Here is a 12154-nt window from a genome sequence, read left to right on the forward strand (position 1 = left end):
AATTAAAAGCTCAGCCGTGATAGTTCTTGGTTAATTGCGAACAGCACTGTGATTGTGCAGCATAGCTACATTTGCAGAGAGCTCAAGTATTCTTGCACGTCTTAATAATACTCAGTATTTTGATAGTTGCTGGAAAGAAAAGATACTGGGGAAAAACTCTAGTGAGAATGCATCAAGCTCTTTTTTTTAAATAACCAGAGAAAAATCACTTACAGTAATAGTTGCATTTTATTTTCTCTTTTAGTTTCAATGTGCAGTACTTTCAGCATTTTTTTTAAAACTTAAACATACATCTAAAATTATATGCTTTTCTTTTCCCTTGAGTACAATTGCTTTTCAGGTGGGGGCTCCAAGCTTTTGCTCATCATTGCCCTCAAACTGTACCCCACCACAGGGGGCGTTACCTTATCCTTGCCAAGTTTATCCAACTTGATGGTGTGTATACACGGACTGATGGGAATGATAAGCTCACACAAAATGCACATGACTAAAGCAGCACATGCTTCACAAATGCTCTGCAGCATTTATACCCAGTTACCTGAATGCTATCAAGATATATCATAGAAGCTCTTCTGGGTATGACTGTGGGATTCTCAAGATTTTTAAATGGATATTTTGGTAGCATGCACGAAGAGTTCACCCAAAATCTCTGTATTAGGTTAAATTAACATCATTAATGTCCCCAAAATTTTGCTACTTGCTTACTCTAGTTTTTACAGCAGCTTGTTTTCACTTTAAAATACTTAAACTACTTCAAAACTAGCAAAGTATTTTGCCCTCTTGTAGCTTTCAGCAATTGTGTCCTTATAACCAAAACTGTTCTAAAAGAGCAAAACACCTACCATTGTCACTCAGTTGATTTCTACCTTTAGTAGAAAGTTTAGTTGGGATTGTACATGGAGAAAGTCTGATTTACACAATGAATGTACTCAATTAGTTCCCCATCTTCTCCCAACCCTTTTAACCACTGGGTAAGATCCTGAATGACTGAATTTAATTAAACTGCTTATTGCTATTGTTTATTGCTCATTTTACCCTAAAATTTCTTTTATATGGAAGCATAAATGCTCAGCCCTGACAGCTCCACAAAATCGTAAGACAAACCAGGTCTGCTGCTCTTGGAGAACGGTCTTTGCAGTGCTTTTGACACAACCTCCTTATCTGCTGTACAGTTAACAGCCATTGAAAAAGGAGAATGGCAAGACAGAATACTCTTAAGGCAAATCTACTAGATATCAGCAAATTACTTTTAACCCAAAAGGTTCCACTTGGTCCCTTCATTTGACCTAAATCTGTTCACTCATTACTCAGTGCTTTTGTAATGCTGCTGGTGGTTAAAAAACAAGCAATGTCTTGGTGCTAAGAAGGCATTCCTACCAAAGCAAAAGTAACACACAATCATTTACTAGATGCTTTAGGCAAGAAATGACATCTGAGTATACACTTTAGAGAAGATTTAAATAAACTCACATTCAATTGCAACTGGAAAATAACATAAATAGTAAAGAAAATACTTTGAATCCCACAAATAAGAACTGGTTTACAGTAAGTTGTCGTTTGCAACTCCTCATTCTTGCTCTCAGTGCAAGGGAGGGGGCAGGCTGAAAGAAACACAAAGCAAACTTTATTCAATGGGCCAGTGGGTAGCTGGTCCAAAAGCTATTTGTAACAAGCTGGCTGGCATACAGTGTTCTTAGGGGAGGGCCACGTTACAGATTTAGTAATGCAGTTTCTTTGACAAGTGAATTGTAATTGAAGTTTTAAACATTAATCTGTCTCAAGTATGCTCCCAATCATGCCATACCTCTCATCTTGTAAGGCTGTAAAGAAGCCACTTTTACGCAAAGCACATTAAAAATGCTGTCTTTGTTTAGCCAGGACAATAAATGTAGGTCTAAAGACCAAACATTTCTACCCTATCTCAATGAAAAAATGAACAGCCTGATTTTCAGAATTAGCTTTCTGTTTACAGCAAGTTAAAAACACTCTGTGAAATAAAATCTTGCATAGAGTCAGTCTCAAAGGACAAGCAGTATTTTTATTTCCTTTAAATCCAACATCAGAATCCCTTAATGGCCACCGTTCTGCTGCAACAGTGGCACACCTCGTGGCTTGTGTCACTAAAAGCAGACAGGAGTGATTTTGAGTATGATTTCATTCCCAAAGAAATAAAGGTGTGGAAAGAATGTCTAGGAAGAAGACAGGAAAGTGTGCTACAATGAAATGTCTGAACTGAAGCACTACTGCAGTGTGCTCCCACACTAGGAAAACCCTGAAGCTACAACTCCTTCAGGTCACAGAAAATTTCCTAAGAGGAGGTGCCCTTCTTTAGACACTTGGGACACATTACAGGAGGTATATACACTACAACAAATCTGCAAGAGAGGTTAAAACAGATGAAGTTATAACCAGTGAATCTGTGTGAGGTTAGAACTGAGTGCATCAGCTTTAGATCTTGTCTTGAAGCAGGTAATGCAAATACTTGCTCTAAGGCTGGCAAGAGGCATTTGAGGAATGGGAGTCTGTCACATCTAATGTTTTTCATCCAGCTGTGCTGACTGCTTAATTCAGTATTTCTTCATTGGCTTGAAAGATTCTATAGCGAGTCCCAAGCTGGTTTGGGAAGTTTCATAAAGGGTCTAGCTCCTGTGATCCCAAGGTAAAGTAATCAGCTGGTCTGTGTTAATCACGAGGAGCTTAAAATTATGAAGAATTCAACAGTTTCATAACACAACATATACTGTTATATGGTGAGAATTTGACTAACCTGATGCTTAAAAAATATATTAAAATCTATTTTAAATTCTGGAAAATAGCTTACAAAAATATCTTCACTTAAACTATATATCATACAAAAACTGACTGGTGTGTGGGTTTACAGTACAAAACGATTATTGGTGATTACAAAAGGGAAGAGTGATCTATGCTACCCCTTAATGCAAACACAAGGCATTATATCTCACTGCCTGGAATTAGACTTTTATCAGAATTAAGATAATTTCCAATATAACTCAAAAACTTTCAAACAGTACCTATTTTATTAAACCTTTTGTGAAATCCTGTTCAGTTTCTTTTAAAAATCACCACAGTGCTGTGGCCCAAGGAAGAAGAGTAACCCAACTAAGGACAGAAATAATTGCTCTAGATAATAAGACCTGTAGAGAGCTAAATACAGCAACATCTACAGTTGTTTCTACTGCCCATTCTATCAATTTCCTCTACCAATTTCTAAAAGGCAGCAACACCAGTGGACAATTCCTTTGTAATCAATTTACGGGCAGAAGCAACAATTTTTGGTCTAGATTGGAATTAGTTTAAATACATGGGTTTAATAAATACAAATATACACATCTGTATACATTAAATGTTGTCACATGTGTATAATTTCAACATATACATTATATACAGAAATACATACAGTACATGCTCCTCCTGACAACACTATCTCATTTTTCCAAGTGTCACCAAAAGGTGTGATAAGAAAATGAAGAGAGGTTGAATGTATGATCTGACTGAGAACCAAGGTATCATTTCTCTATAATGAAAGACTAAAATACAACTAAAGACAAACGCTGTGCTAGATTTCCTCATGTAAAGCTTAGGAATCAATGGCATTCCCTGGGTGGTGACTAAAAGCTAAATCTGGCCCTGTGTAGTGTCCTGAAATTCACAGAGATTTGTGTTTGTGTCTAAAGCATTATGGATACAACAGGTAATAAAAGAGGTTGTGTAATCTAACACTTTAGTAACCAGTCCCAAAGTAGACCACAGCAGCCTTCTGATTCTTTACTGCTACCACATATTTGTTTACATGAGAGTGGTCCAGATGACTCCATGGTCTCAGTTAGGAAAGGTCAAATGGTTGTTGACTACTGGGGAGCTTGCACCATTTTGTCTCTTAAAATGCTGTGCAGCAAATAAGAGCAGTTTCTTAAGTATCTAAAGTTTGATCCAGAGTGACTAGTCCTCTTTTTTACCATTATGTCTCAAAATAAAGGAATTAAAAAGAAGCTACAGTAAAGTGGATCACAAGAATGCCTCCTTAGTACAGTTTCTCAAGACAAATTAATCAACAATTTCCAGTTTTAAAGCACTTTAGGAAAAAGTGAGATGCATAACAAGATGTAATCTGTACATTAAGATGGATTTCCAAAAGGAATATGAATTCAAGAACGAGGAATAAAAATGAGGACAATACAGATGTCAAGACATTCAGTAGCATGGCTTTTGTTCATCTCCAATTACAGCACAGCTCATGCACCACACATCTTACAATTTTACATACTGTACATAATATAGAAATAAATTTAAGTTAAAATTTCTTTCACTGATATACTGTACTCAAATTTGAAATCCTGAGAAGAAAAAAGAAAAACGTGTGGTTACGTATGTGCACTATATCTCTGGTATCACCAACACATACACCACTGGATAGCAGAAAATCCAGAGAGAGAAATTACATGCTGGAAGTGTAAATCATAAAAGCCATTTTCTCTTTTCCTTGTTTGGGAGAGACATTAGGAAACAAATTCTATTCTGTACTACACAACAGTATATACAGGTACATAAAACTATGAAGTTGGCTAACGACTGCACGTTGCAATAACAGTCTGTCAGTGTCTCACTGGCTGCACCACAGTGGCTTCAGCTGCATATTGGGAAGAAGAGGACTACCAGATACCTTGCATGTGGTATTAGCTCATATTTTACAGCTTGGATGTGCGGCTCACATTAGTCCCCAACATCACTTGACAAACACTGACATACTTCATTCCATTTAGAGGTGCTTGGTGTCAACAACAACTACACTTGACTTCTCAGGTGATTTCCAGTGCTGCAGAGCACTTGTCCATGCATGCTGGAAGGAAAACTGACAGGTCCGTATTTATCACAAATGCAACCCCAGGTATTATCTTCATCTTGCATTCCTTGTAATTCATATTCCAACACTAGTCATGCAGTTCCACTACACATCAGGATGTTCAACATGCTGTGACCTTGTGGACATTTTGCAAACAAGTCAGCAGGCGATGGTATGGGGTTCCTGGAGATGCTACCACCTCAAACACCGACTGGAAGGCTCTCCGATCCAATTCTTCATCGATCTGGTGTCGGTAGAAGTCTATGGCCACCAAACAGAAGATGTTAACATCCACTTGCTCTGATTTTCCCATTCTGCTGATAATATGTGGAAGACTGAAATACAAGTTAAGGCCATAAAATGACAGACATCGGCCCTCTTTTGGTTGAGCACTTTAAACACTGATCCCCATTACACAGTTTATTCTTAAGTTCGCCAACAATGTTCAAGTGCAAAATGCTGTCATCTGGCAATTAACTGCTACTACATAAATCCTATTTCTTCCTTAACACCACACAATTTCTTATCCTCAGAAATTAATTTCAAGCTAGCAGTAGTTTTCTCTATCCATTGGAGCAAACAATGCAATCAGCAACTGCTGAGAGCCAAAGAGCACTGCTGTGGTTGAGAGTCATTAGGACACCTCAAACATGACAAATGGCCACTTCTTTCTCTGCACACAAAATGCACTAGTTATTTTTCTGTTTGTTTCAGGGGGTTGTTCATTTGTTTTTAAATAAACCCAGTACTAATACCATATATATATATATATATACATATATATATATGTGTGTGTGTGTAAAGAGAGATATAGAGATAAATTGGAAGCAGTCTGTTCCAATTTATTTGGCCAATGCCATTCCATTGCCAAAGCTCACTATTACTGCAGTGCACACAGCCAGGGTGATAACTGCAAAATACAGTTTGGATGTAGAGGATAATTCTCTTGATTTTTGAGTTTGTTGGCTTCTTTCATTTTTTTTTTCAATATATTTTATCTTGCAGAAGGAATACAGAGCAAAACTTTTAAAGGTCACAGCAATACTATCTTGGTGATGCTTTTAAAAAGTACTTCAAAGTAAGGACTTTCCCAGTCATCTTGCATGGCCAAAAGAAACTGATCTTAAAGCAGTAGTTTTAGATAACTTTGTTCTCATAATCTGTTTAGATGTTCTTTTTTTTCCTAATAACGTGAGGTACCAACAGCACAAAGCAATATACACCATTAGTCTCTGCAGTAGAACTGCTTTTTTTGTGTCTTACACTTGTACTCTTACCCTTCAAGGCTTTACACTATAATTACCCAGAAATGGCAAACATTCAATCTTTTTAGGATACATTGCTGAAATCCATTGACTAGTGGAAGCACTGACAAAAAAACATGAAAGACTCCACATTGCCATTGCCACGGGTGTTCTTTGTGTGAAGTTAGAGAGAGAGAGCATCACCCAGTCACGGACCATCGAGGATTGTCCAGTGCTATGCAGTGTCTGGAACACCTGCAAAATATTGCACACAGGAATAAAGACAGAGTGGATGGATACAGGAAAAAGTTCAGTTTCTCTTGTAAAGGTTCTCTCTGGCTACAAAGCTCTGAGGGTTACAAATTGGCTTCCTGGGGACAACTTTGAGTCTAATGAATTAGTGAACTGGACTCATGACAAATGTGCCAAACTGAAGTAATCACACAGAAATATGCAACTTGTGTAGTGTTTTTGTTTTTTATAGATCACATGTGCTGTGCACATATACTCTCCAGTGATGCACAAGCTCAGTAGGTGCTGAAGAGCCAAAAGCCCAAAAGCCCAGCTGAAGCCACAGGGGCTTGCCTTTTAGGTTTACAAGGTGATGGCTCACTCAGATCTAGAATCTGAGCACCAGGATCACAACCACTAATTTTCTCTTTATTTTCTCATTATCAGTGACTGACCTGTCCTGCTGTGAGCTTTGGCCTCTAGGTGACATGGCAATTCTAGCCCTTGATGCTGCCTAGAAACCAAAGCTCACAGCAGGACAGCTTAATCATGGCAGGTTTTTTAGATCTAATTAGCAAAAGTGGTATATGGCCCTTCAGCTGAGCTGACAATTATTTAGAAATTTTCTGAAACATTTAAGAAAAATAAATAAAAATATTACCTTATAAACTACTGTTGCCATGAATTGTGGGTATGGCTGCTGATTGGACAGAAATTCCCCAATGACTTTGTTCATTACATCTTGTGGGGGGAAAAAATCATCAAGGAACTGTGGAAGAATCCGAGCCACTACTCGAGCTTCAAAAGGAAATCCCTTCCTGATCCTGAAAATAATAAAAAATTTAATATATTATGATTGAATGTCAACACATATCTTGTTCTTTTCCAATTTAATTGGCAATGGAAAGAACATTTTACTTTCATCTCTGAGTAGGCAAGTTCTCAGCACTGATGAATTCGAATCTTCATGTAATCTTAATAACAGACTACCTAAAGAGGTCTATCAAAGCTGTCAGAAGCTGTTACAGGTGTGTCCTTACCCCACGCTCTCCCCTTTTCTGTTTTGAATAATCACATTTTTTGAAGGTCTGGAATTGCATCAGAGATGAGACTTACCAACAGGAATGCTGAAAAAACTAAACAGGAACAAAAAAGGACAGGGAGATCACTCCTCCTAGTTATCAGAGAAAAGACCATTTATAAACAGAACACTAGTTTTCATTCATAACATCTTGGCATTTTTTATTCAAGCTCAGAATGACCAACATATCAAACAAGAAAATCAAGCTGCATTGCTGTGTAAAGTGGGGAAAAGATATTCCAACCTACAGACAATTTTGTTTAAATAACACTAATTAGAAAGTCTTTCTAATAAAGGCAGCATCTGTTGATGTATCAAGATCAAGTTACCATCATGTGATACTTCCCTGCAGAAGTTATTTTTTGCTTGCAGTAGTCACATTTGTTTTGCTAGCTCTTCAGAGTGATATATTAAAAAATGCTCAAGCACTGCTCTAGTTCTGTTCTCACCAAGTACAGAAGTGAAACCCTCCTCCAGCTTTATGGAAAAACCACTGAACACTTTAAAAAATGTAAACCATTACCCACAAACTACTACACAAAATCTAACATGCTATACTCAATTAAGACAGCTTGAGATTGTCAGATCAAAACAGGGGTTTTGAAATGTTCCCATTAATGAGTTCCATGTGAATACAGAAGTTTTACTGTATCCTTCCACTGCAATTACTTAACAGCCTCAGAAAGAGCAACTCTTGTGAGAAGGGAAGGGGAAAAAAGTTTTAAACTCTTAGGGTGGTTAGAAAGATTATTTCCCATAAACTGGATTTATATCCTTGATTATGTAGAAGACATCCTGAAAAGCACTTAAGAGTCTGACCTGAAGGGAGCTGGAAATACATTTATGAAGTATTATGGTTTGTGCAACACACAGTATCAGTTCAGACACGTCTGGTTTTCATTTACATTCCTGCACTTTTGTGCTGCCTTCAGCAATTCCATCAGTGTTACTGTGTATACCAGGAGTGTAACTTTTAAGCAACAGTAAGTAGAGAAACATGTAAGAAACATGTCAGAAATTGTAAGAACCGTCAAATAGAGAAGTGAGCTCACAGTGACAAACACAATTGTTTCCCTCCCAGAGTACCATTTACACATTTACCTATCTCTTACCTATCAAAAAGGACAGATACTCGTTCCATAGCAACAATCACAGATTCACTGTCAGGAGCACCAGGATTTGCATCTGGGATACGGCTGGGGCTGACTTTTTCCTTTCCTAAACCAAAATAATTTGTTACAAGTTCACTGTGGATGTTAAAATACACTTCTTTTACTCTTGGTAAAAAAAAATAAATTAAGAAAATTAGCACCGTTAGCAAGCCAGTCTCCCAGTACATCAGAGGTATAACGAAGTGAATACCTGTGTACATGCAAGTCAGCATTAATCCCAGGGCTGCCATTGCTCTGTGGGGGCTCTGCACATTCACCCTGTCAACACTCAGTTTAACCAGGGACTCACTGTCCAGCCTGGAAAGCTGCTCTGAAAGAAGGAGTCGTTCCAATCCTCTCAGGACACAGTGATAAATAATGGATGGTGTTGATTCATCACTTCCAGACACCATGACTCCACACATCTGAAATAAAGCAAAAAAAACCAACTACTTGGCTTTGAGGTGTATTTAGGTCATCTTCTAGCACCACACCAAAATAGCATGGAACAGCATCAGGATTAACAAAAACTGATGAAACTAAACCCAAAAGAATAGCTACACCTCAGTATCCAAGTTAAGTGTTAAAGACAGCTAATGTGGTGGTCTCAGGTTACACAACCACCCCTCACTGGAGGCATCACAACATACCTGTATAATTCCTGCAGAGAATTCAGGCCCTACATCAAGTGGGTAATTCTCGATCAAATAGAAAGCAGCTGCACACATTACCAAAATGTGCTCTTGGTTATGGATATTCACACAACTGTAAATGAGCAAAAACACTAGTGGTCACACCAAAGTTGTTTAGGTCACAAACAGAGACACTATAAACAATTTCTAGAAATTCAAAGTATTTTTGAACATGAAACATAAGCCCTTTTTAAAATCACAGAAAGTATTGCTGAGGTGTAATGAGAGAATATTGATTATCATGAAAATGACAGAAAAATGAGGTTTAAGTAACACAGTTTACCAAAGACACAAAAGCCTGTACTATCAAACAGTTTTCTCATCCTCAAATACCATTTCACTCTGTAAATTAAACCGAAGATTGGATGATATTTTCAATGAAAATGCCAAAACCTGTTTGATACAACAGCCCGCTCTAAAATGTACTGGCAGCTGCCAACAACAGAGAGCCCTTTTGTTCAGACATAAACATGCAACAGTTTGGAACCAGGGGGAAAGGAAGAAGTCTTACTGTGCTACTCCTCTCAAATTGGAGAGCAGATACTCGCTGATAATTGGAATGAGTTGCTTTGCTGTCTCGTCCAGCAAGTCACACTCAAGGATGTAAAGAATTCCATGCAGAGCTCCAATGCGACTTGGCATGTGGGTGCTTCTCAGGGTTGATTCCAGCAGTCGGCTTACTGGTTCAGCCACAGCTTTATCCTAATACACCCAACAAGAGTACCCATCAGAAATCAACACTGGTCTAAATACTGGCAAGTCCTGTCATTCCGAAATACTTGGAACAAATTAAAGAGCAGAAAATAGGGAACAAACCAGAGCCTGGCTTAAACTACTTTGAATAAATATCACAAGACTAATACAATCAGACAAGAGATGAGTTGCAGATTAACTTGGAAATTGATGCTACTTTGTTTTATTTGTACAAAGTTATGTCAGGATTTGAAATTTTAAAAACCCAAACAAGATAAGGATTAGTTCAGTAAATAGTACTGTTCCCTTGCAGAGTTGCTGCTGCAATAGCTACTGAAAGCCCCACCCTAAAAGCCTTTCAGAATTTCTTTTACCACTATTATCCATATAGTGTTATATTAGTCTCAGAGAGGGCTAACTCCTTCCAAAATTATTTCTATTTTTTTTTCCTAAATAACTCCACTCTGAAATGTTCACTGGAAAGTACTTCTGGTCTATACATTTCAAGACAGAATGATGCAGTGGGGGGAAGAGTGAAGGAAAGAAAAGGGATACCTGACTATCTGGGGCTATATATTCATCACATGCACTTTCCCAACCTCCCATGAGACTACAGCCATTCACCAGCAATACAAATCTAGCAAAAGCTGTTCTGCAAGTCCTCATTTCTGGCCTGAAATGTAACAAATGAGGCATCCAGGGCAAAGGCAACACTGAATTCAGTAAAACAAACCAAAAAGCCCATTAAATCACACTCAAACCTCAAAAAAACACCACATCAAACAACCTTTCTGTTTGAATACAGGGCAATTGGAGATAATGTTTGCAAACTCTGAAAGCCCAGAATACATATCCTATTACTTCTTACAGCCATGCAGATCAGCTAAAGGATATTCTTAGAGACAAGCACCTTTACCAGGTTTTGCAGCAGAAGCTGAGTTAACCTAAACACTCATGAATTTGCAATAAACTTTCTGAGACTTTCTTACCATTCCAAGAACAGCAGCAGCTTTACAAGTAGCTGGTATCAAATACTGTACAAGAATCTCATCTTCTGATGGATGCACCTTCCGTAACTCTGTCAGTGTTGTGTACATCATTTCAAACTGATTCCTTTCTGTAAATAAGTCAGACACTGCCAGAAGCTGTACAGAAATTAAAATTGAATATAAAAAAATTCCCATTAGCAGACAGCCAAAAATTGACTCTCCCTTCTGTTAAAATTGTAAGCAAAATATTTCCTCAATTGATCTATTAAATGTGCAAACATTTAGTCAAGAATCTGAAATAACTATTACTATTGTTGTTAGGAATTATTTCCACTATTCGTCTCTGATAATAATGACCTCCAAGAAGTCCTTTTTACCAAAAAGTTTACAAAATCAAAGCCACTATAGTAAGTAACTCTGGGACATGAACAAACATTGCTATGTAAAATGTACTAAACCATCCCAAAACACATAGCACATACTTCTCTTGCAAGGATAGTTTCATTTGAAGTCATAAGAGTGAGAGTGAATAATGACTGTCAAGACACATTCCACATCTGTGTTTTTAGTTTTGCTTCTACACTTAATAATCAACAACATACATTGTTGTTCCATCTTCATTTTCTTACAAAGGGACAGGATAAGCAAATTTTGCTTTAACAAGTAGTCAAGTAAAATATAAACTGCCATTAAGTAACAATGAAGTATTTGGAATGCAGCAGCAGAATACACAATTTGGATGCTTGTATAGCTTAAATCAGCATAGTGCTGTAGTTGCTCAAGTTCTGTTCCTGTACTGCCCACAGAATAGCACTGCCAAGAAAATTCTGTGTGTTCCATATATTAATAGATGCTACTTAGCTCTGAACATTTGTAACATATACTCAATTATGACTCCGAATAACAATTCAGACTTACTGATCGCACCACTTCACTGATCAAAATCACTGGTGTTCTCTTGCTGGGGTTGGATGGCAATATCCACTGACTGTACAGTTCAAGCAAGAACTGAGAACAAGAATGGATATCTACACCAGCCCGGTGTTTCCTGCAAGGAACAATAAACAAGTGTTAAAACAGCTATTCTTAAGCTCTGCTCAAATGTTTGATTTGAAATAATACAGTTATTTACCAGCATCCAATTCATAAACCCAGCTTATTGAACTCAACATGAAGAAATAAAACCTTATCTATGACTCAAAAGAGAGAAGA

General features: G+C 37.6%; 1 protein-coding gene across 3 annotated transcripts in view; it reads right to left on the reverse strand.

Annotated features, from left to right (window-relative positions):
* Positions 1–209: 209 nt before the first annotated feature.
* The window catches only part of HTT (huntingtin), a 77032-nt gene continuing 65087 nt past the window's right edge, over positions 210–12154 (reverse strand). For all 3 annotated transcript variants that reach the window (XM_053940097.1, XM_053940096.1, XM_053940098.1), the window contains 9 exons: positions 11861–11990; positions 10943–11098; positions 9772–9962; positions 9219–9333; positions 8780–8993; positions 8530–8635; positions 6998–7160; positions 6200–6360; positions 210–5196 (listed from right to left, as the gene is read on the reverse strand). In XM_053940097.1, the coding sequence (XP_053796072.1) occupies positions 4983–5196; positions 6200–6360; positions 6998–7160; positions 8530–8635; positions 8780–8993; positions 9219–9333; positions 9772–9962; positions 10943–11098; positions 11861–11990 (1450 nt within the window). In that variant the 3' untranslated portion in view covers positions 210–4982. The remainder of the gene's footprint in view (positions 5197–6199; positions 6361–6997; positions 7161–8529; positions 8636–8779; positions 8994–9218; positions 9334–9771; positions 9963–10942; positions 11099–11860; positions 11991–12154) is intronic.

This window comes from Vidua chalybeata, chromosome 4 (assembly GCF_026979565.1).
Source record: "Vidua chalybeata isolate OUT-0048 chromosome 4, bVidCha1 merged haplotype, whole genome shotgun sequence".
Lineage (NCBI taxonomy): Eukaryota > Metazoa > Chordata > Aves > Passeriformes > Viduidae > Vidua > Vidua chalybeata.